A 26,099-nucleotide genomic window follows, 5' to 3' on the forward strand; every position below is an offset into this window, starting at 1 on the left:
TGTAGCCCTGTTGCATCTGTGCAGAAACCTAAATATGTCACTTCTGAGGCCTGGAACATTCAGTTTTCATGCTTGAGATGGACTCCACCTCCTGAAACCTTCTTATCGCCTCCTCAGGCTAGACAGGTGTACTTCAGAGGTGGTGCTTGTAACCAAAACATCGTCAAGGTAGACCATTACTTTGGGAATCCCATAGAGGAGTTTTTGCACAGGCCGATGCAATAGCAAATGACAACCTGGTGTACTGGTAAAAGGCCCTTATGGATGTTTATGGTGACGAACCTCTGGGACTCTTTGTCCAATTCCAATTGAAGGCCTGAGGGCTAATTTAGAGTGGGTAAGGCCTCCCGCCAGCTTGGCATAAATGCCCTCAAACCAGGGAATTGGGTACCTATTCACCTGGTCAGCCTGATTTATGGTTAACTTGTTGTCCCCGCAGATCCTTATGGAACGATCCGGCTTAAAAACCAGAACCATGGGTGCTGCCCACTTGGGAAAACTGAACCAGTCTGATTATGCCCAGTTTTTCTAATTCTTGAGCTCAGCTTCAACCTTCTGATGCAGTGATTAGGGAACTGGCCTGGCCCTAAAACACATGGGGGTCGAATCTGGATTGACATAGATTTTAACTTTTACACCTTTAATCCGACCTAGTTCGTTGTGAAAAACGTCCTCGTACCTTCTCAGGACATCTTGAAGAACACCGATTGAAATTTAAAACATTTCCAGCCAACTAAGTTTGATTTGCTGTAACCAGTCCCTTCCCGTGAGGCTGGGTCTGTGCCCTTCCACATCAACCAGGACCAGACAGGCCTCTTGCTCTTTATAAGCCACTGGTGTGTTGTTGGTTATTTCCCAGGATTTCAAAATTTCCCCAGTGCAAGCGGAAATCTTGCCTGTGGTATTGTTCAAAGTTTGGGCTCCGTCACGAATACACTTGAAGGCCTAATCCTCCACAACGGTTACTGAGGCCCTCGGTATGGACTTCCATTGTCATAGGTTTACAGCTTACCTTTAAGACTATTTCAATTGGGGCCATCTTGCTCAACTGGACTGCATTCAAACACTACAAAGCCTGGCTATGAAGGCTGAGATGGACTCTTTAGGTCCCTAACTGCGGAGTTAAATGTATAATGTTGGCGGATAATCGGTGGCCTTGGGTTAAAGTGTTCTTTGACCAACTTAACTATCTGGTCAAAGGTCTTTGAGTCGCTGCCTCCAGGGATGTGTGGTTCTTAATTGGATTATACAATTGGGGAGTGCAGGCTGTCAGAAGTATGACCTTCTGCTTGTCTTCCCTTGTGATCTCGTTCGCAGTCAAAAGGTTGTGGAGCCGTTCAAAGTGTGGGTTTTAATCTTCAACCCCTTGAACAAATGCGTCTAGTTTTCCAATAACAGACATTTTCACTAACATTTAAAAAAATACAATTAGAGTACCAGAGCCGGGATCGAACCTGGGACCTCGGCGACGTGAGGCAGCAATGCTAACCACTGCGCCACCGTGCTGCCCTCCAGCTTCAATTCTGGTCTCGGGTGACTGTGTGCCATTTGCACTTTCTCCCCGTGTCTGCGTGGGTTTCCTCCGGGTGCTCCGGTTTTCTCTCACAGTCCAATGATGTGCAGGGTTAGGTGGATTGGCCATGCTAAATTGCCCCCCTAAGTGTCCAAAAGTTAAGTGTGGTTTCTGGGTTACGGGGATGTGGTGGAGGCATGGCTTAAGTCGGGTGTTCTTTCCAAGAGCTGGTGCAGACTCGATGGACCGATTGGCCTCATTCTGCACTGTACATTCTGTGATCTATGGGGTTTCTAGGCAGGGGTCTCTTTATCTAGGGGTATCGAGGGGACGCGGTGGTGGTGTCTGCTGCGGGTGGCATGGGTAGGTCTTACATTGTGGGGAGGGGAGGGGGCCCTCGGATGGATTTTGGGGGAAATTCCCTTAAGGATTAGCTGGGAACTACTTGTAGTAAATCCCGCCCACATGATTCCCGGCGCAGAGAATCTTGCGGGCCTGGAGAATATGGTGCCTGGCCTGCTAAGTTCACTTCAGCGCTAGCGCACGGACTTGAACCTTGATCTCGACTCCAGCGGGAGGTTGGAGCATTGGAAACGGGCTCCGATCTCTCCGATTGTTTTCCCCGATTCTCCACCCCATCGGGAACCCCGCTACAGGTCGCTAAGAATCCAGCCCTGGTCTCACCGATGCCCTGGACCACGGAAGCATAACCTCCCTATTCTGTATTCAATTCTCCTTGCAATAAATGATATTATACTACCGTTCCGAATTAATTGTTGAATGTGTATACTAGCCTTTTATGATACATTGCCAGTCTTTCCCCACAGAAGGGGCGGAATTCTCTGATAACGGGGCTATGTCCCCACGCTCGCGAGAAAACGGGCGTGAATCACTCTCGACATTCCTATGGAAAGTCCAGAGTGATTCTCCGTTTTGCAGGTGGCTGTCAGGGTCCCGGAATGCTCCTCACAGTTCCGGCTGCCGATACAGGACCCTTCACTTCCGGAGTCCGCGCATGCCGCGGTAGCGGCTTACGACGGCAGCCCCGTGCGACATGGCGGACCCACACTGCGGACCGGCCCCGACAATATAGGCCCCTCCCCAGATCGCGCACGACTGCCAATCGGTAGCCCCCGATCGCGGGCCTAGCCGTCCTGGAGGCCCCCCGGTGACGGATTCCCCTGCCCCCTACCAGGGCGGCCGCGGACTGAGTCCGCAACCGCCACTCCGAGCTCCCGCCTGGCGGAACCACGCCAGTGGGAACACGGTCAGTTGCCGGCGGAGAATCGCCTCGGGGGTCTCTTTCAGTGGCCCCCGACCAGCATCACGTCGACTGCGCGCGTGCGATTGGCAGCGATTCTCCGGAAAACCGCAGGAGCGGCGTCGGACCTGATCGCGGGTCGGAGGCTCAGAGAACCCCGGCCAGGATATTCCAAAGTGCACAATGTTCCAGCTTTGTTCTTGTGAATGACCACCACTGGAATATAAATTTGAAGCAGAGATTTTAAATGATGCATATATTAAAAACAGAGAGTACTCTTTACTTGTCATGATGAATTTTTGATGGCTCCTTTTGAATGTTATCACAGTAAATCACAGAGCACAATGATTTCATAAGTACATATTAGTGAATGAAGAAACGCTAACCTTTACTTTAATGTACTATTGCTCTTCATGTCAAAACATGAATGAGTGAACACAGTGTGAGAATTTACTTTGATGACATGGGGGAATAGTAGGTCTCTTTCTTTTGACAAATAAATGAAGAATAATAAGTTCCAGTAACATCACTTCTATGCTTTCAGTCTCATGTTCAATTACTTTGCTTTCAAATTTGATGTACATTTCAAATTGCAACAGAAGGGTCTGTTCTTCAGACACAAAGGATGGTATTTTCGAACCCTAACTGGGCGTGTACCAGATTAGCAAATTTAAATGATCACCTGGGGGGGGGGGAGGAGGGGCAGCAACCGTACCAGCGATTGGGGGAGGGGTTCTCAGCAGTGATCTATTGGGAGGGAACCAATGCCAGCAATACTTGGTTGGAGTTGGGGCGGGGGGAGAGAGAGGGTTTAAAACCGGCGATGGTGGTGGCGGATAACCACTGAAGTTCCGATGTCGGCGATGGTGGTGGGGAGGCCTCTGAAACCCCGATGCCAGCAATGGTGATGGGGGGGCCCCTGAAGCATCAATGCCAGCAATGGGGTGGTGCTGGGGGTGTTTACGGGGCTTCCTTTTAAAAGTAGCGCCCCGATCTCTGTGAAGCTGGCCTTGCTGGCAGGTTTAGGCCCCATCCCTCCCAGTGCTGGTGCAAAACTCGCCCCCTCCAAAAGAGTTTCTAAGTTTGGGTAGATTGCGACCTAGATCATGCCAACCTACCTGGCAGGAATTGCGGCTGGAGACCACGCATAGAAATCTTTTGGGAGAATTGCACCCCTCATAATGAAATAGTCCCAAGGAGCATTATAAGACAAATTGTGACACTGTGGCCTGATGGCCAAAAGTGTGTTAAGTTTTAAGTCTTAAAGGAGGCAGAGAGGTGCAGGGAGGGCATCCCACTTCAGGCCTCGGCAATGGAAGGCACGGCCAGCAATGGTGGAACAATTAAAATTGGGGATACTCCAGAGGCCAGAATTCGAGGAGTGCAGATAACTTGAAGGGGTAGGCTCTACAGAGATAGAGAGGGCCGAGGCCATGGAGGGATTTGAATATCAAGATGAGAGTTTAAAAATCAAGACCTTTCTTGACCAGGGGCCACTGTAGTTCACAAGGGTAGGGCAGAGGGAAACACCTTCATCTCTTGCGACTGGCAAGCTGCAGATGCTTGCTGGAAGTTCCCAGTCAGGTCACAGGCGTTGAGGATTTTAATGTTGTAGGTTGGTCCTAGGAAACCAGAGGGCCACTATGAGAAGTTGGGAGTGGGAGGGAGTGATGGCTTTGGCACTGCATTGGAGTCTGAAGGATCACTCCTTAAAACACAAAAATAAACTTGATTTTTGTAGCACCTGACTTCCCAAAGCATTTCAAAGCCAATACATTACTTTAAAGTTGAGGGTACTTTTGTTATATGGAAGTGTGATGATCAGGAAGGACAGGTGATCATGAATAGCCTTCCAGCTTCCATGTGTTCTTGTATCTGAATGAAGGAGTAGAATTGTCCCTGGTGATGAATGAATTGTGAAATGAGAAACTAATGAATAATTGAAATCTGTTCAGCAGTTTATATCCCCTTATGGCCCTCACCAATTGTTAGAAACGTAAAAAAGTAATTAACTTGTCTCACTGGTAACATTCTCACTTGTGCTTGCCTGGCTCCTGGGTAAGGAATGGCTTGCTTTTAAAATTCTGATCCATGTTTTCAGGTCCCTCCATGGCGAGGCGCCTCTCCATAATCACTTCTAATCCCACAGTCTCTTAGTATCCGCACTCCTTTAATTCTGGGTGCGGTACGTTTCAGCGCCGCCGTTTCAGCGCAGCTGTTTCAGCGCTGCCGTTTCAGCGCCGCCGTTTCAGCGCCAGGACTTTTCAGCGCCAGGACTTTTCAGCGCCAGAAAAAAAAAATTCTCCAATGTTGTCATATAGTTATGACAGAATTTTTTTGGCACAAAGCAATTTACAAATCTGTAAGTTCATAAAATGAAATAAAACTCAAGTGTTAACTAAATGTTTTTATTGTAAAAGATCCACTTATAAAGATCCAAAAACAGTACATTAAAACAATTTACAAATCTGTAAGTTCATAAAATCAATCATTAAAAGGAAAGTTCATTGGACATTCATTGGATATTCATTGGAAAAAACGCATTTAGTTTGTTAAATTGTGCCCTATTGAACGAAGGTAGTCAATTTCATTCCTGCTACCATATTCGGAAACAATTCTCAATATCCTCTCATCAGCTTTTCTATATTTAAGTAATTTTAATTGAGGTTCATTGCCAGCTAAAAGTTTCTCGAAGTGCTCGTCTCTTCCCTTTTGAACATGCTTAAGGACATCAATGAACTTCCAGATAGTTGGGTGTGACATTAACAGTTCACTTTTCAATCTCCTGTTGGCCGCCTCAGCATAGTTATTTGTTCTGTCATCCCCATCTAATGTTCTTTGATACATATTCCACATTTCGGTAGGAAATAAAGGACTTCGTCTGCCTGCTCCTCGGCGATTAGGACGGCCGATATAATTGTCTTCGAAATAGTTTAAAACCGGAATTAACTCCTCCGGTAAATTACCTGCTAAAGAATCCACGTGACTGTCAAGGGCGGCAACTGGCACAAAACATAGGGCAGTTATCATTTTCGAATGTAATGCAAAATCGGGATTGCTCTTAAACGCATGAGACCAAAACCAGTTATCTGCCTCAGTATATTTTGAGACAGATGAAAAAGGCAGCCTCTTACTTCAATGTTGGGGAAGGAGTCTTTCATGGCAGTAAAAGCAGCGCGTTCAAAATCACAATTGATAATGGCAGGTCCTGCATTTGTAATCATCTCTTTTACCATCGCAAATAACATCATATAGGTCGCATACTGTTTGTTTTGTAAAAGCGCGTACAATACAGGGTGAACTCCGTTATTTTTCCTAACCATGATGATATAAACTTGATAAAATAGGTGTGGTGCTACCGCAAATGTTCCGTCAGCATACCAAGTCGTGGAAGTTGCCATGTGTTCTAACCAACTCTCTCTCCCAAATATAATAATCCGTTCGTTGTTCATACCACTATCCTTTAAACAGAAATTTTCCTCGGTTTCTGGGGTGGGTTTATAGATCATGTATTGATGAGGTAACTGAAGCTCTTGAATCGATCTTGGATTATCGGGGACCTGATTAACTTCGTCTCGTTTTCTACGAATAATTTTCCGCATTGCCTGCCTGTTTGGTAACTGTGCCATACCTGCCACGGACATTTTTTCAATGCACTTGTTGATAATCGTACTTGGAGGCTCACAAGTCTTTTCAGCCCGGTCTCTCGCATCAGTTATGACCTTTTCCACTTCGATAGCAACTGCAGATGGGGGAATGAGTATGTTCGTTGATCTTTTCGATCACCTCTCTTTCTAACGTGTGAATGCGGGCCTTGCACCTACCATCCTCATGGCATCGCCAAAACTTAACTTGCTTTTGTTTCTTGCTTTCTTTGTCAAAACGATATATAAAACCTTCATGACAGAACTTCTCTCTGCCTCGCTTGCTTTTCACTGATTCAGCCATGGGTTTAAAGATATGGAACTTACCAAATTTACCAAAAGAAATTTACCAAATAACTAAGTAAGTATAAAAACTTGTTAATAAAACTCTAACTTTATCTAAACAGTAATCATAATAAAACTCCAACAAAATCTAAAGACAGTTAGAACGATGAAACGACCAAATAACTAAGTGTAAAAGCTGGTATACCTGTGTCATACCTGTGACCATACTCAAGAATGATTTCTGAATGAATGAGCGCTGAAACGTCCTGGCGCTGAAATATTTGGCGCTGAAATATTTGGCGCTGAAACGTCCTGGCGCTGAAATGGCGACGCTGAAACAGCGGCGCTGAAACGTCGGCGCTGAACTGTCCCATTCCCTTTAATTCTGGCCTCTTGAGCATCCCCCATTTGAATTGCTCCTCCATTGGTGGTTGTGCCTTTAGCTTTCAAGATCCTGAGATATGGAATTCCCTCCTTAAACATCTCCTCTCCTCAAGACACTAACCCTAACCCCACAGAACCTGCTCAATTGACCACTCTTTTGCTCGCCAGCCCTGATATTTCCTTATGTGGCTCAGTGTCAAATTCTATTTGATAACATTCCTGAGCAGTGTGTGCAACATTTTACTATGTTAAAGGTGCTTAGAGTTTTTATTTTTGATTGTGGATTCAGGTCCTGCTCCAACACATAACCTTCAGTGAAGCAATGCAGGAGTACCGGATTATCGGAGATATTCATTTGTGTAGTGCTACGTAGGCCACTCCGCCGTGTCGTGCCTCATTGACATCATTGCGACTAATGGCATTGCTTGCCCCCAGGGATTCAACATGGTCTGGGGAGCACCGTTTGTTAATGGATTTCTCTCTCGCCATCTTGCGAGGCCAAAATCGTCGGGCGAGATTTTCTGGCCGCCCACCACCGGAGTCATCCACTGCCGTTTAAAGTCAGTGGGCGGGCAGCACAGTGGCACAGTGGTTAGCACTGCTGCCTCACGGTGCTGAGGTCCCAGGTTCGATCCCGGCTCTGGGTCACTGTCTGTGTGGAGTTTCCACATTCTCTCTGTGTTTGCGTTGGTCCCCCCCCCCCACAACCCAAAGATGTGCAGGCTAGGTGGATTGGCCGCACTAAATTGCCCCTTAATTAGAAAAAATGAATACATTTATTTTAAAAAGGAAAGTCAATGGACAATCGGCTGAGTTGTTGAATCTTCCACAGGGTGTCCCGCCATTACTGGCCACCATTGCCTGTTCAGGTGGGTGTGAAAGGTCCCACAATACTATTTGAAGGAAAATTAGGAGTTTGCTTGGTGTTCTGACCAATTTTCCTCTATCAGCCATCACCAAAGACTGATTATCTGATTGTTTATCTTGGGGTCCTTGCTGTTTGTTTTGCTACAAAGCGATAGTAACTGCTTTTCGGAAGTAATTCATTGGATATAAAGCATGTAATATAAATATTAATTCTTCATTCATAATGAATGGCCTTCCATAATATATAAGATAATTCAATCAAGAGTTTTTGGCATTGTCATCAGACTGGGACTGTTGTCCAGCATGCCAGTTGACATAAGTTAAATTAAATGAAATTAAAACTTCTGGAATATAAAACTAGTCTCAGTAATAGTTACCATGACATTGATTTGATTTGATTTATTGTCACATGTACTGAAGTACAGTGAAAAGTATTTTTCTGCAGCCAAGGAACGTACACAGTACGTACCTAGTAGACAAAAAAAGAATAATCGACAGAGAACATTGACAAATGGTACATCGACAAACAGTGATTGGTTACAGTGCGGAACAAGGGGCCAAGCAAAGCAAATACATGAGCAAGAGCAGCATAGGGCGTTGTGAATAGTGCTCTTACAGGGAACAGATCAGTCCGAGGGGGAGTGGTTGAGGAGTCTTGAAGCTATGGGGAAGAAGCTGTTCCTACGTCTGGATGTGCGAGTCTTCAGACTTCTGTACCTTCTACCTCATGGAAGTGTCTGAAAGAAGGCAATGGCTGGGTGGGAGGGGTCTCTGATAATGCTGTCTGCCTTCCTGAGGCAGCGGGAGGTGTAGACAGAATCAATGGGAGGGTGGCAGGTTTGTGTGATGCGTTGGGCTGAGTTCACCACAGTCTGCAGTTTATTGCGATCTCCATCTATCGATTGTTGTTACAACCCATTTGGTTCACAATTGTCCTTTAGGGAAACTGCTGCCTTTACCCAGTCTGGCTTACATGTGACTCCAGATCCACAGCTATGTGGATGACTCTTATCTGACCTCTCAGTGGCCCAGCAAACCGCTCAGGCCAAGGGAAATTAGGGATGGGCAACAAATGCCAGTGGTGCCCAAGTCCCGTGAAATAATTTTAAAAAATGCTTTGTGGCTCATACCAAGTGAAAAATTCCAGTGGTACAAATCAATACAGAAAGTGCCTTGCTGTCATTATGCAGAAGCTGTGTATGCATGTAAGGCACTTTATATAACACCATAAGACATAGGAGCAGAATTAGGCCATTTGGCCCATCGAGTCTGCTCCACCATTCAATCATGGCTGATATGTTTCTCATCCCCATTCTCCTACCTTCTCCCCATAACCCCTGAGCCCCTTATTAATTAAAGACACTCAGTGATTTGGCCTCCATAGCCTTCTGTGGAAAAGAGTTCCACAGTTCCATCTGGCTGAAGAAATGCCTCCTCATCTCAGTTCTAAAGGCTCATCCCTTCAATCTGAGGCTGTGTCCTCAGGTTCTAGTCTCTCCTACTAGTGGAAACATCCACTCCACGTCCACTCTATCTAGGCCTCACAGTATCCTGTAAGTTTCAAAAAGATCCCCCCTCATTATTCTAAACTCCACTGAGTACAGACCCAGAGTCCTCCACCACTCCTCATATGAAGTAAAGCTTTCCTTATCTTTTACTACAAGTTCAGACGATCACAATAGCCAATAAAAGTAAGCAGAATGGAATAAGAAGCTTATATGTGGCTGGGGTTGTTCTTGGGTAACCAAATTTTCATAAGTTATGGAGGTTTTCTTTAAGGCACCCCAGCCTCATTTATTGCTTGGAGTGATGCAAGATACAAAAATAATTGCCTAGAAGATCACTGGCACCAATGGGTATAGGAGGACACAGGCGGTTGGTCTTGATAGGGCATGTGATCAGCACAGGCTTTGAGGGCCGAAGGGCCTGTTCCTGTGCTGTACTGTTCTTTATTTGTTTGCTCAATTATCTGCACCTATCAATAGAGCACCAACTATATCTGCAAGCCTTGGCACATCTATCTGGCAATGGACATGTGGAGTGGCCTGACCAGGCTCTGAATGAGAATGAGGACAGTTGCAGAGCTGTGCCATCTGCCACAAGGAATCCCTGCAGTTAACAATCATCACAAGGTCAGGATTGCCAGTTGTAGTCACAATCACTATCCCTCTCTACTGCTATGCCCCTGCTCGCTTCCAGACGAGCATAGCGCCTATGTACAATATCAGTCAACTTGTCCACTAATGTATCACACCATGGACTGTACTGATCAATGGGATTAGTACTTTTCCCACTCAAGTCCCATTCACACATAACCTCTATGCTCACTGACCTAATTTGGCTCCTGTCCCATCAACAGCTTGATTTTAAAATCCCATCATTGTTTTCAGATCTCTCGGTGGTCTCCCCTGTCTTTACCTCAGTAACCTTCTTCAGCCCTACAACTCTGTGCTGATGTGTTGGGTAAGCTGGGTCTGCGAGGACTGCGTTTTTTTTTTAAAAATAATTTTTATTGAGAAATTTTGATTTTATACAACAATAACGCACCTTAGTAAAATACCGAAAATAACAATAATATTAACAATCATATACATTCGCCCCATCCCCATGAACAACCCAGCATTTTAACAACAACGCAAATTAACACACTATAAAGTTACAGAATAAACACTAAAATAATGCACCCCCCCCCCCCCCCCCCCCCCCCCCCCCCCCCACCGGGTTGCTGCTGCTATTGACACAGTTACCTATCTCTGAGCCAGGATGTCCAGAAAAGGCTGCCACCGTTTATAGAACCCTTGTGTTGATCCTCTCAGGGCAAATTTGACCTTTTCCAATTTTATAAATCCCGCCATGTCACTGATCCAGGTCTCCACGCTTGGGGGCCTCGCATCCTTCCACTGTAGCAGAATCCTTCGACGGGCTACTAGGGACGCAAAGGCCAGGACCCCGGCCTCTTTCGCCTCCTGCACTCCCGGCTCCACCCCAACCCCAAAAATCGCGAGTCCCCACCCTGGCTTGACCCTGGATCCAACCACCCTCGACACCGTCCCCGCCACCCCCTTCCAGAATTCTTCCAGTGCTGGGCATGCCCAGAACATATGGGCGTGGTTCGCAGGACTCCCCGAACATCTGGTGCACCTGTCCTCACCCCCGAAGAACCTACTCATCCTAGTCCCGGACATGTGGGCCCGGTGCAGCACCTTAAATTGGATGAGACTAAGCCTCGCACATGAGGAGGAAGAGTTGACTCTCTCCAAGGCCTCCGCCCAAGTCCCGTCCTCTATCTGCTCCCCGAGTTCCTCCTCCCATTTAGCCTTCAGCTCCTCCACTGACGACTCCTCCACCTCCTGCATTACCTTATAGATGTCAGACACCTTCCCCTCTCCTACCCACACCCCCGAAAGCACTCTGTCCATCGTCCCCTGCGAGGGCAGCAAAGGGAATCCCTCTACCTGTCGCCTAGCAAACGCCTTTACCTGCAGGTATCTGAACATGTTCCCCTGGGGAAGGCCAAATTTATCTTCCAGTTCCCCCAGGCCCGCAAACCTCCCGCCAATAAACAGGTCCCTCAATTTGCTGATGCCCGCCCTTTGCCATCCCCTGAATCCCCCATCCGTGTTCCCCGGGATGAACCGATGGTTGCCACCCAGTGGAGCCTCCATCGAGCCCCCTGTTTCCCCCCGATGCCGTCTCCACTGTCCCCAGATTCTTAGGGTCGCCGCCACCACCGGGCTCGTGGTAACCCTCTTGGGGGAGAGCGGCAACGGTGCCGTTACCATGGCACCCAGGCTCGTACCTCTACATGACGCCATCTCCATTCTTTTCCACGCCGCCCCTCCCCCCTCCATCACCCATTTACGCACCATTGACACATTGGCTGCCCAATAGTACCCCAGAAGGTTGGGCAGCGCCAGCCCGCCTCTATCCCTTCCTCGCTCCAGGAACACCCTCCTCACTCTCGGAGTCCCATGTGCCCACACAAAGCTCAGAATACTGCCGGTCACTCTCCTAAAGAAGGCCCTGGGGATAAATATGGGCAGGCACTGAAAAAGGAACAAGAACCTCGGAAGCACTGTCATTTTGACGGACTGCACCCTCCCCGCCAACGACAATGGCAGCATGTCCCACCTCTTGAACTCCTCCTCCATCTGATCTACCAGTCTGGTAAAGTTATGCTTGTGGAGAGTCCCCCAGTCCCTGGCCACTTGCACCCCCAGGTACCTAAAGCTCTCCCCTGCCCTCCTAAGCGGGAGCCTACCAATTCCTTCCTCCTGGTCTCCAGGGTGCACCACAAACACCTCGCTCTTGCCTAAGTTTAATTTATAACCTGAGAAGGTCCCAAACTCGGCTAGTAACTCCATCACTCCCGGCATCCCTTCCACCGGGTCCGCCACATACAGTAACAGGTCGTCGGCATACAACGACACCCTATGTTCCTCTCCACCTCGCACCAAGCCTCTCCACCTCTCTGAATCTCTCAATGCCATCGCCAGCGGCTCGATTGCCAGTGCAAACAACAAGGGGAACAAGGGGCAACCCTGCCTGGTCCCTCGGTAAAGCCGGAAGTACTCCGACCTCCTCCTATTCGTGGCCACGCACGCCATCGGGGCCTCATATAGCAGCCTTACCCATCTAATGAACCCTTCACCAAATCCAAACCTCCCCAACACCTCCCATAGGTACCCCCACTCCACTCTATCGAAGGCCTTCTCCGCATCCAGCGCCACCACTATCTCTGCCTCCCCCTCAATCGCCGGCATCATAATGACATTCAGCAATCTCCGCACATTCGTGTTCAGCTGCCTTCCCTTCACAAAACCTGTCTGGTCCTCATGCACAACCCCTGGCACACAGTCCTCTATCCTGGTGGCCAGGATTTTTGCCAGTACCTTAGCATCCACGTTAAGGAGAGATATGGGCCTGTATGAACCACACTGCTGGGGGTCCTTGTCCTTCTTTAAAATTAACGAGATCAGTGCCCGTGACATCGTCGGGGGCAAAGTCCCCCCTTCCCATGCTTCATTGAGTGTCCGCACCAGCAAGGGGCCCACTAGGTCCACAAACTTTTTATAAAATTCCACCGGGAACCCATCCGGCCCCGGTGTCTTCCCTGACTGCATCTGCCCGATCCCCTTAACTAGCTCCTCCAGCTCCATCGGCGCACCCAGCCCCTCCACCTTCTCCTCCTGCACCTTCGGGAAAGAAAGCCTGTCAAGGAAACTCTCCATTCCCCTCCTCTCCCCCGTTGGCTCCGACCGGTACAGTTCCCCGTAAAAGTCCTTGAAGACCTCATTCACCTCTACCCCCTTCCGCACCACATTCCCACTCTTGTCTCTCACTCCAGCAATCTCCTTAGCCGCATCCCGCTTACGGAGCTGATGAGCCAGCATCCTACTCGCCTTTTCACCATGTTCGTACACTGCTCCTTGTGCCTTCCTCCACTGTGCCTCCGCCTTTCTAGTGGTCAGCAAATCAAATTTAGCCTGCAGGCTGCGCCTCTCTCCCAACAGTCCCTCCTCTGGTGCCTCTGCATACCTCCTGTCCACCTCCAGCATCTTTCCCACCAGTCTATCCCTCTCACTCCTCTCGCTCCTCTCCCTGTGTGCCCGGATGGATATCAGCTCCCCACGAATTACTGCCTTCAGGGCTTCCCAGACCATCCCCACCTGAACCTCCCCCGTATCATTCACCTCAAGGTACCCCTCAATACTTGCCCGGACCCTCCTACACACCTCCTCCTCCGCCAACAACCCCACATCCAACCGCCACAACGGACGTTGGTCTCGCACCTCTCCCATCTCCAACTCTATCCAATGCGGAGCGTGGTCGGAGATTGCAATGGCCGAATACTCGGCCTCCTCCACTCTCGGAATCAGTCCCCTACTCACCACGAAGAAATCTATCCGAGAGTAGACCCTATGTACGTGGGAGAAGAAAGAATACTCGCGTGCCCTCGGCCTTACAAACCTCCATGGATCCACCCCACCCATCTGGTCCATAAACCCTCTCAGTACCTTGGCCGCCGCCGGCCTCCTACCCGTCCTAGAGCTGGACCGATCCAGTGAAGGATCCAACACCGTATTAAAGTCCTCCCCTATGATCAGACCTCCCGCCTCCAGATCCGGGATCCGCCTCATAAAGCCCGCATCGTCCCAATTTGGGGCATACACACTAGCCAGTACCACCTTCTCTCCTTGTAGCCTGCCCCTAACCATCACATACCTACCCCCCTTATCCGCCACCACCTCCGATGCCTCAAACAACACATTTTTCCCCACCAGAATTGCCACTCCCCGGTTCCTCACATCCAACCCCGAGTGGAAAACCTGCCCCACCCATCCCTTCCTCAGGCGGACCTGGTCCGCCACCCTCAGGTGGGTCTCCTGAAGCATTGCCACATCCGCCTTTAGCCCCTTCAGGTGAGCCAGTACCCTCGACCGCTTCACCGGCCCATTCAACCCTCTCACATTCCAGGTGACCAACCGGATCAGAGGGCGTCCCGCCCCCCTCCCCCGTCGGCTAGCCATAGCCCGTTGACTGCCCGCCCCAGGCCAGCACCCCCTGCTCGACCCCGTCCCCATAGCGACAACCCCTCACCTCTGTCCCCCCAGCCCCCACCAGCTCCTTCTTGACCCTACCAGCAGCAACCCGGCATTCCCCTTTCCCCCCCTCCCTTCCCCCCCAGGCTAGGAACCCTCCCAGCCGCGAACCGTCCTCCATTGTACTTCCGTGGGTCAGCTAACTTCTGCTGACCCCCGGAAACTCCCGCCAATAGCCCGACCCCTCCCGAAGTGGGATCATCCCCCAATCTATCCCCCCTCCTGGCACCGCTCCAGCGCGGGGAAGAACCAGTTAAGGCCCCGCCTCCCCCGTCACCATCTCCACCCCCCAGCCCCGCAGCACGGGAAACCAGAGGAAAGCCCGTGCTTTTGCACTGCCCCACCACACCCTTCTGACCCTTCAAGTCCAGTTTCTCCGTCCGCACGAAGGCCCATGCCTCCTCCAGGGAATCGAAATAATAATGCCGGTCCGAATAAGTTACCCACAGGCGCGCGGGCGGCAACATTCCGAACTTTATCTTTTTTCTATAAAGCACGTCTTTCGTCTGATTAAATCCGGACCGCCGCTTAGCCACCTCCGCACTCCAGTCCTGGTAGCTCCGCACTACCCCATTCTCCCAATTGCTGCTCTTCACCTTCTTGGCCCAGCGCAGCACGCACTCCCGATCACTGAACCGGTGGAACCTCACCAGCACCGCACGCGGGGGTTCATCTTCCTTGGGCCTCCTGGCCAGCACCCTGTACGCTCCCTCCAGCTCCAAGGGCAGATGGAGAGATCCGGCCCCCACTAGCGAATTCAGCATTACAGCCACATAGGCTGTCAGGTCCGATCCCTCCAGCCCCTCTGCAAGGCCCAAGATCCGCAGGTTTTTCCGCCTCATGCGGTGATCCAGCTCCTCAAAGCGTTCCTGCCACTTCTTGTGGAGTGCTTCGTGCCCCTCCACCTTACTCACGAGGACCACGGCCTCCTCCTCTCGTTCAATGGCCTGCGTCTGCAACTTCTTGATGGCAGCACCCTGGGTGGACTGAATCTCTGACAGCCTTCTGTTTGTTTCCTGCAGAGAGCTCAGTACTTCATCCTTGAATTCTTTAAAGCAGCGCAGGAGAACAGTTTGTTGTTTCTGGGCCCAGAGTCTCCACTCCTCTGGAGCTTTGTCGGTGGCCATCTTGGATCCCTTCCCCCGTTTTTTCTGAGGAGCTGCTGCTGTTTTTTCCACCTTTCCACTCCGAGTTCGAGTCATGGACTGCAGGGAAAGTCGTTCAGCACACCTTCCCCTACCGGGAGACGTCGAAAAATTTCCGTTTTGGGCTCTCAAAAGAGCCGAAAAATCTCTTTAAAACGGGAGCTCCCACATGTGTGGCTTACTGCTGCATAACTGCCACTGGAAGTCCTGACCAGACTATCTTACTACCACATGGTGTGTGTTCTAGTTGCTGCTCACGGGCTCTGACTATCTCAGAGGCTGGATCCCAAGAGAACGGGAAAACTAGTGCCCTCTGGCTTTATAGTGGTCGTCTCCTGTCTGGTGATTGGCTGCTGTGTTCTGTGTGTTCACTGGTCATCCTGTGTGTCCATCACTGCCTGTCTGTGCACCATCATATACCTGTGTGTATATTATGACATTTGCTTTACCAATTCCTTCTGCTCATCTACAACTTCCCGAGACCTCTGCTCTTCCAATTCTTGCTTCTTGAGCTTCACCAATTTTCATTTGCTACAGCTGCCTATATTCTAATCTCTGAAATCACTTTCCTAAAGCTTTCTGTCTCTATTTTTTTCTCCTCCTTTAAGCTGCTCTTTAAAGCTACGACTTTGACCAAGCCTTTGCCCTAATATCGCTTTCTGGCTCATTGTCAAATAATGCTCCTGTGAAGCATCCTTGGTGGTTCTGCCTCATTAAATGTGCTATATAAATGCAAGTTGAAAAGTGACAGCTGTATGACCCAATGGCCCAATGTCACATGCACAATTCCCAGCGTGCCAGAGATGCACATTATATTCTGAAATCCGAAATATTCCAAAATCCTATACACTCACGGCCCCAAGCATTTTGGATAAGGGATGCTCAACCTGTACCAGGAACTTTATACTGCAACCCTTGGAGTGACACCATAAAATGTCATTCACTGTATTATTTTCTTGTATGGAGTGACATAATCATGGAGGAGCCAAATGAAGTCATTCCGTATTCAAGGCCAGAATATGTTTAAAAAAAAAATTAATTCAGAGTACCCAATTATTTATTTTCCAATTAAGGGGCAATTTAGTGTGGCACCCAAAGACCAGAATAGGTTACAGACACCACCAAGAGGATGTCACTGCAGAAATATCTGCAGCTGGGAAGACTAGTCAGCAATGTGCTCATCCAAATCAAGGTCAGCTAAATGCCTGAGTCACACTTCAAATAGCCTTGCTATCAACATAGAAAGGATCAACTGGCCCATAACATTGTTTTCTGCCTGAATGTAACTACCCTGAATGTCCACTCTTCAATGTGCTTTTACCGTACTCTGCACCATCAGGAAGGAACTGTGTGGGCAGCACGGTGGCGCAGTGGTTAGCACTGCTGCTTCACGGCGCTGACGACTCGGGTTCAATCCCAACCACAGATCACTATCCATGTGGAGTTTCCTTATTTCCCCCGTGTCTGAGTGGGTCTCACCCCCAGAATCCAAAGATGTGCAGGGTAGGTGGATTGGCCATGCACAGTAGGACAGAGGGCGGCACGGCAGCACAGTGGTTAGCACTGTTGCTTCACAGTTCCAGGGACCCAGGTTCGATTCCTGGCTTGGGTCACTGACTGTGCAGAGTCTACATGTTCTCCTCGTGTCTGCGTGAGTTTCCTCGCACAAGTCCCAAAAGATGTGCTTGTTAGGCGAATTGAACATTCTGAATTCTCCCTCGGTGTACCCGAATAGGCGCCGTAGTGTGGCGACTAGGGGATTTTCACAGTAACTTAATTGCAGTGTGTGATGAATGTTATCAGTAGCTGATATAATGGTACCTTACCTTTAATGCATTGGCCCTTTAAGACCGGGCTTGGAACCCTGGGGGACTCCGCCTCTGGCTCCGCCCCCAGGAAACGGTATATAAGATAAGGCTCACTCAGGCAACATGTGATGAGCACATTTCTCGGCTGCTGTACAGTTCTCAGATGATTAAAGCCTTTGAATCATCTATCTTCTTTCCTGTGTCGTGATTGAGGGTATCTCACAGTGTTAATGGAAGCCTCCTTGTAACACTAATAAAGATTATTACTTGCCCCTTAATTGGAAAAAATAAATGGGTACTCTAAATTTATTTTTAAAAATAGAAAGGAAATGTCTGGACAAATGTGAACGGAAGCATACCAAATTCCCCCTCGTTTATGGTATGTCTGCATGTGTTTAGAGTTTCTTGCCCCCCAGTGATTGCGATGGAGGATAGTGTACGTTGTGTATCTTTTCTATCCCATTATTCTACCTAGTCTAAGTGCTGCCCACTTCAAACTAGCAAGGTGCCAGCATGGGCTGATTTAGCTCAGTGGGCTAGACAGCTGGTTTGTGATGCAGAACGATGGGCGGGATTCTCCCCTACCCGGCGGGGCGGAAGGTCCCAGCGCCGAGGAATGGTGTAAACTACTCCGGCGTCGGGCCACCTGGAAGGTGCGGAATTCTCCGGACCTTCAGGGGCTCATCTGGCGCCGGCGGAGTTGGCGCCGTGCCAACCGGCACGGAAGGGGCTTGGGGGCGTGCCAACCGGCGCCAAAGGGCCTCTGACGGCCGGCACGAGTTGGCGCATGCGTGGGAGCGCCAGCGTGTGCTGGCACCCTCCAAGCGCATGCGCAGGGGAGTTCGTCTCCGCACCGGCCATCGCCGAAGTCCACAGTAGCCGGTGCGGAGGGAAAGAGTGCCCCCATGGCACAGGCCTGCCCGGGGATTGGTGGGCCCCGATCGCGGGCCAGGCCACCGTGGGGGCACCCCCCAGGGCCAGATCCCCCTGCACCCTCCCGAGGACCCCGTAGGCCGCCCGCAGAGCCAGGTCTCGCAGGTAAGTACCAGGTCTAATTTACACCGTCGGGACCAGCCTAAAACAGGTAGCCACTTGGCCCATTGCGGGCCGGAGAATCGCCTGGGGGGGGCCGCTGCTAGCAGCCGCCGACCGGCACGGCGCGATTCCCGCCCCCGCCAAAACCCCAGTGCCGGAGAATTCGACAGCCGGCAGGGGCGGATTCTCCGGCCTGGCTGGGGGTTGGAGAATCCCGCCCAAGGCCAGCAGCGCGGGTTCATTTCCCATACCAGCTTACCTGAACAGGCGCCGGAATGTAGCGACTAGGTGCTCTTCACAGTAACTTCTTACTTGTGACAATAAACGATCATTATTATTATATAGCACTCCTGATTTAAAAATTACGTAACTCTGTAAACGTGGCAAAGTGCAGAAAAATGTCACGTGTTAATGTTCTAAGAGGGACAAGTTTCGAAAACTATTTTTTAACCTGATATCTTCCTATAAACAATGAGCAGAGTAGAATGGTAAGTACAATAACACAGGAAAATTGTATTGTAGATAATGAAGACAGGTACTTTATTAGATGGTATTTAATAATTCAGTATGCCTGTTAATCATCACCGACATTTTCTCTTTTCTCTAGGGATAAGCAAGGTGGATTGATACAACCCAGAAACTTCAAACGACTTAATAAACCAAAACCTCCGAAAGGAAACAAAGTTCCATCGTAACATAACCTTATTGTTCCTCCCAGGTTCCATTCAATGTTGGTTAAAAATGTACGTTAGAGCACAAGCAAAAACTTACGTTTCCAAAAAAATCTTCCACTCTCATCTTTTTAATACTTAATAAAGTTGCATTTTTCCAAAGGTTTGGTTAGTTTATTTGCTATTCGTACTGTAAAACAAATCCACTTGTTGTAAAGCTCACAGAGACATCCCGAGGAACTGTTAATATGCAACATAAATGCTTATATTTTTAAAAAAATTATTTTTATTAAAATTTTCAAAAACATATCAAAAACATAAAATAACAGCAAAAAAACCGTATTAACAACAACAAAAAGTAACCCCCAAACCCAACCCCCCCCCCCCCGTAACTACAAAAAAAAATAGATAAGCACCCAGCATATTCAATAAACACATATACACATTTCTCCCTTCCCCCGCAACAAACCCCCCCCCCCCCCAGACTCCCCCTCCCCACTCCTCTCTCCCTCCCCCCCTCCCCCCCCACCACACCGGGTTGCTGTTGCTGCCGGCCTATTTTCCTACCGTTCTGCCAGGACGTCAAGGAAGGAAAGACTGCCACCGCCTAAAGAACCCCTGTACTGATCCCCTCATGGCAAATTTCACCTTCTCCAATTTGATGAACCCCGCCATATCATTGATCCAGGCCTCCACGCTGGGGGCCTCGCATCCTTCCATTGAAGCAAGATCCTCCGCCGGGCTACGAGGGACGCAAAGGCCAGAACACCGGCCTCTTTCGCCTCCTGCACTCCCGGCTCCACTGCAACCCCAAAAATTGCGAGTCCCCAGCCTGGCTTGACCCTGGATCCTACCACCCTCGACACCGTCCCTGTTACCCCCTTCAAAATTTCCCCAGCGCTGGGCATGCCCAGAACATATGGGCATGGTTCGCTGGGCTCCCCGAGCATCTAGCACACCTGTCTTCGCCCCCGAACAACCTACTCATCCTCATCCCGGTCATGTGGGCCCTGTGCAGCACCTTGAACTGTATGAGGATAAGCCTCGCACTGGAAGAGGAGGAATTCACTCTCTCCAGGGCATCCGCCCACGTCCCCTCCTCAATCTCCTCACCCAGCTCCTCTTCCCATTTACCCTTCAGCTCCCCCACCGAAGCCTCATCCACCTCCTGCATGACGTGGTACATGTCCAAAATCCTCCCCCCTCCAACCCACACCCGCGAGAGCACCCTGTCCTGTACCCCACGTGGGGGCAGCAGAGGGAACCCCTCCACCTGCCGCCTGGCAAACGCGCTAACCTGCATGTACCTAAACATGTTCCCCGGGGGGAGCCCAAACTTCCCCTCTAACTCACCCAGGCTCGCAAACCTCCCATCCACAAACAGGTCCCTCAACCTCCTAATACCTACCCTATGCCAGCCAAGAAACCTACCATCGATGCTCCCTGGAACAAACCGGTGGTTCCCCCGTATCGGGGATAAATGCTTATATTTAACTGGTGAGAAGCACTTCCGCTTAAAGGGTCTCCAAAACTATGAATCTTCAAGATAAGATGGTCATTGATGAATACGATCCTACAATTTACAGTGCTGAAGGAGGCCATTCGGCCCATCGAGTCTGCACAGGCCCTTGGAAAGAGCACCCCACCCAAGCCCACCCGCCCCCGCACCCACCCGATCCCCACAATCCAGTATCCCCACTGAACCCCTTTGGACACTAAGGGCAATTTAGCATAGCCAATCCACCTAACCTGCACATCTTTGGACTGTGGGAGGAAACCGGAGCACTCGGAGAAAACCCACGCATACACGGGGAGAACATGCAGACTCCGCACAGACAGTGACCCAAACCGGAAATCGAACCTGGGACCCTGGAACTGTGGAGCAACTGTGCTAACCACTATGCTTTATCGTGCTGCAATAAAGAATTCAAGGCAAACATCATTGTCGAGAAAGTGCTTAGAATGTGGAAATTGCTACAACACCTAATGGCTGAGGTGAATAGCAGAGATGCCTTTAAGGAAAAGCTGTATGTACATGAGTGAAAAAGGAATAGAAGCAAATACAGATTGTGTGGGGCATATATACCAACATAGATTTGTTAGGCCGAATGGCCTGTTTGTCTGCTGTAAACTCTTTATAATTCTTTTTTTCAGGCCATATGACAGTTATTGGTGGTTTGTGTTCAGCCTCACAAAACTGCATTTCAGCTGTGATGCAGTAAAGTGTGATAATTTACAACATATAGTTCAGTCTACTTTGTTAATATGACATTTATCTGGAACGGCACGTGGCGCAGTGATTAGCACGAGACCTGGGTTCGATCCCGGCCCTGGGTCCCTGTCCGTGTGAAGTTTGCACATTCTCCCCATGTCTGCATAGGTCTCAGCCCCACAACCCAAAGATGTGTAGGGTAGGTGGATTGGCCATGTTAAATTACCCTTTAATTGGGAAAAGTTTTTAAAAAAATGACATTTATCTGAACCGGGAGAACGGGCATCTGTTACACCGTTAAGGAATACATATAGTGGATATTGTAAAACAGAACTTGTTTTGAACTTTAAAATCTGTGTAGAAACAGAAATTTAAATTATGCTTGGGATGATGGTCATTTTTATTCTTATGTGACGGTTAAACATTTTTTTATCCGCACCCTCCCCAATTCCAGGTAAATACCGGGGGTATTGAGTCGGAAATATTTCCTGTGAGTTTATCTGATTCAAGATGACAGCTGAATTGCCCAGGGAAGTTGCTGTTGTATGGTCCATTACGAGATAATCATCTCAAGCCGCCAAAATAGAAAGCTTCCATTTTACAGAACTTCTCAACAGCATATACACAGAATCTTTGCCAGGGCCAGGATTTTCGTCCACGAGGGCAGATGATCCTGGAAGTACTGAGGAGGATGCCACATGTGGTGCAGGCTGGGAGGGAAGGCCTCTCCTCAGGGCTCCGACACAGCGACCAAATTTTAAAAAATCATTAAGAGTTCCTCCAGCCCTCAGGCCTCCCCCGCTGACACATAAACATTCCCAATGTTCCACCCACTCCAGCTCATTCCCCTGTACCTACCCCATAACTCCTCATACCCTCTGTGCCAACCTATGCCACCATACCCATTTCCTATGGCTCCTCATGTTTTGCATTCTGCCTCATGCCCTGTACCCATCCCAGAACTGCTCATGATAACCTGTACCCACTGCCTTTGTGATGAAAATCCAGGGCCAAATGTCTGTTGACGGTGGCAACATTGCTCAGATACCAGGGGTTACTAAACTACACATACTTAGTGAATATCAGTACCGTTTTGGTAATGCTACTCTGGAATTGTATTTCTGTGATGACGTGACTATATGTTATCACTTGCTCTGTCTTTGCTCTGCATTTTCGACATTGAATTTGGCCCAGATGTAATATATGATTGTGCATTAAATAAAGTTCTTTACAAACCAAATATTTCAGGACAGATTAATTATAAAAACACAAACTACCAAATTCTGTATTTGCAGTGCACACCAAACATGGGTCACAATTCCACAAAGGAACATAAGAACTAGGAACAGGAGTGGGCCATCTGTCCCTTAGAGTCTGCTCCGCCATTCAATGGCTGATCTTTTGTGGACTCAGCTCCACTTTCCTGCCCGAACACCATAACCCTTTATTCTTTAAAAAACTATCTATACTTCCAACCCCTATACTATGTCTACACTTCCCAAACAGTTTGGCAAAACATAGGGCCCGATTCTCCGGCCTTGTTGTGCTCTCGGTCGAGCGATCCACGGCCGGTGAATAATGGGAGAGGCAGAAAACATGCTGGGCGATGCGGCTGAAGGCGATTGCAAATAGGGAATTGGCAATCGTAGTTAAGCGAGCACTCCACACATCCCAAATCGATTCCGTGGGTGGGTGTGCCATGTTGCATGTGTGGCTCATTGCCTAGCATCTCAAACACACCTTGATGCATGGACACTGTGCTTGAACATTGCGGGAGGCAGCACCACAGATGCAGGGGCCAACCTCCGAACACCCAGGGTATGGGCCCCAGCCCCGGACACAAGTGCATGGCTGGGTGTCCATGTGCAGGGCATGTCAGGTGGGCATTTCTGGGAGCATGGGATTAGTGGTCGACCGCATCGCGGGATGAAGAACCAGAGGTGTCAAACTGGTTGTGTTGGTATTTTTAATGTTCCTTGTACAAGTGTGCAGCAGTGCCCGTAGTCATTGCTTGCCTGTAATTTCTGTTCTAAATATGAATCACCAGCAATGACTTAGACAACAAAATATGATGAAGCATTTTGTGATAATGGCCATCATTTTCTGCTCTTGAAAATTTTACAACCCACTTAAATCTGTTTGTAGGTCTGAATCCGGATAATATCCGCAGTTCACCACTTTCACTATCTTCGCTGAGGCAGCCAATTAACAAGCTGCCTCCGTGTTCATGCCCCATTTATGCAGCGCCGGCCCTAGGGTTGCTGGCGCCCCGGGCAAGTTGAACTTCTGCGCCCTTGGAGGGGGGCAGGGCCGAGAGGGGGGGGGGGCCGAGAGGGGGGCGGGGCCGAGGGGGGGGGGCGAGAGGGGGGCGGGGCCGAGAGGGGGCGGGGCGAGATGGAGGGGGCGGGGCCGAGAGGGGGGGCGGGGCCGAGAGGGGGGGCAGGGGGGGCGGGGCCGAGAAGGGGGGGGCGGGGGCGGGCGGACCCGAGGGGGGGGAGTGGACCCGAGGGGGGGGAGCAGACCGAGGGGGGGAGCGGACCGAGCGGGGGGGGGGGGCGGACCCGAGCGGGGGCGGGGCCGGACCCGAGCGGGGGCGGGGCGGAGGGGGGGGGGGGCGGACCCGAGGGGGGGCGGGGCAGGGCGGACCCGAAACCGGGGGGGGGGGGGGGGAGCGGACCGAGGGGGCGGAACGGGGGGGGGGGGCGGACAGAGGGGGGGGGCACCCTGGGGGAGTGCGGCCACCGCGCATGCGCTGGTTGGCACCGGCCCAACTGCGGATGCGCGGGACCCGAGTCTCTGGCGCCCCCTAACACATGGCGCCCCGGGCGACTGCCCGAGTTGCCGGTGCCTTGAGCCGGCCCTGCATTTATGGACAGCGGCCGGCTACATAGGCGGGAGGGCCCAGTGGCATGCCTGAGGCAAAGGACAGATTCCAGCTCCACTCGGAATGCTGGGTGCTGCTGATTTACGTAGGATAGGATGGAGGCATCTAAACTTGTGTGTGCCCCCCCCCCCCCCCCCGCCCCATGGGGAGGTGATGGCGTAGTGGTATTGTCACTGGACGAGTAATCCAGAGACCCAGATTAATGCTCTGGGAACCCAAGTTCAAATCCCAACTGCAGATGGTGAAATTTGAATTCAATTAAAAAAAATCTGGAATCAAAAGTCTAACGATGACCTTGAGACCATTGTCGATTGTCATAAAAATACATCTGGTTCACTAATGTCCTTTAGGGAAAGAAATGTGCCGTCCATACCTGGTCGGGCCTACGTGTGGCTCAAGACCCAGAGCAATGCGGTCGACTCTTAACTGCCCCCTCAAAGGAAATTAGGATGGGCAATAAAAGCTGACACAGACTGCGACGCCCATATCTTATGAACAAATAAAACAAAAATACTTGCCACTGGATCCATCTGCAGTTGAGGTGGATCCACTTGCAAAACTTTGGTGGTGAACGCTCTGCCAGTTTATAGCCTCAGAATTAAATTTTCTTGCTGATCTCAGTGTTCTACCCGATCTCGATGTACTCTCACCTCCCCTGAGTTGCACACAGAGTAGGGGTCCCGAGTGTCCTTGGAAAAGACTCTTCAATAAATGGCCCCTAATTACTTCAGTTAATAATTATTATTTTTATTAGTGTCACAAATAGGCTTACATTAACGCTGCAGTGAGGTCACAGCGAAAATCCCCTAGTCAGCACACGCTGACGCCTGTTCGGGTACACTGAGGGAGAATTCAGAATGTCCAATTCACCGAACAGCACATCTTTCGGGACTTGTGGGAGGAAACCGGAGCACCTGGAGGAACCCACGCAAACAAGGGGAGAACACGCAGACTCCGCACAAACAGTGACTCAAGTTGGGAATCGAACCCGGGTCCCTGACGCTGTGAAGCAACAGTGCTAACCACTGTGCCACCGTGCTGCCCACAAATATCACAACCGTCTTCCTACTGCTGCTAGGCATATTAATGTCGCTTTGACCCCGACTCCAACCTAACATGCAACTTCAGAAATTTGCTCCCAGCCCCATCTCAAAACCCGCCTTGGGGTTGGGAAAATTCCATGCAATGTTTCCTAAACATGAATTCTACAATGTCCAGTTAAATGAGAAGTGTTTAAACACACGCAAGTTCGATTTGCACTGAAGTATGGACAAAATGATGACTATGAAACTTCCTCACCCTTTCCCAGCTCAATTGTTCTTTGCAGAGGTACAACTCCTGCATCCAACTTTGATCAAACTGAGATCTACCCAACTATCTGCACATATTTAAAAGGGTCTGCCTTCAGGAATCCTCGTAGCCAATAGCGAAGAGAATCTGCACAGAAGCCATGTCCTCTTTTTACAGCACTAGCTTCTATATTCTATTAAGTGTTTACAGGTACCCGAGCTACTCAGTGTGTTAGTGAACGAGTGAATGAGTGATTGGGTGAGTAAGTGGGTTAGTGGGTGAGGTAAGTGGGTAAAAGGTGGCAGCTGGGTAGGGTGGTAGGTAGGTCGGGTGGCAGCTGTGCCGAATGGTAAGTGAATGAGTTAGGTAGGGTGGGGTGGGGTGGGTCAGGAATAGTCAGGTTGTGTTGGGTTGGGAGGAGTTGTCAGGCTGGGAGCTATCTGCTCTGTCAGGAGGAGTCAAGTGGTGAGAATTAATCAGGTCAGGCCGGGTGGAATT

General features: G+C 49.8%; 1 protein-coding gene across 5 annotated transcripts in view; it reads left to right on the forward strand.

Moving 5' to 3' along the window:
* Positions 1 to 19,377, forward strand: part of ropn1l (rhophilin associated tail protein 1-like) — a 117,625-nt gene extending 98,248 nt beyond the window's left edge. For all 5 annotated transcript variants that reach the window (XM_038796875.1, XM_038796871.1, XM_038796874.1 and 2 more), the window contains one exon: positions 19,152 to 19,377. In XM_038796875.1, coding sequence (XP_038652803.1) covers positions 19,152 to 19,239 — 88 coding nt within the window. In that variant the 3' untranslated portion in view covers positions 19,240 to 19,377. The remainder of the gene's footprint in view (positions 1 to 19,151) is intronic.
* Positions 19,378 to 26,099: the final 6,722 nt, after the last annotated feature.

This window comes from Scyliorhinus canicula, chromosome 5, assembly GCF_902713615.1.
Source record: "Scyliorhinus canicula chromosome 5, sScyCan1.1, whole genome shotgun sequence".
Classification (NCBI taxonomy): domain Eukaryota; kingdom Metazoa; phylum Chordata; class Chondrichthyes; order Carcharhiniformes; family Scyliorhinidae; genus Scyliorhinus; species Scyliorhinus canicula.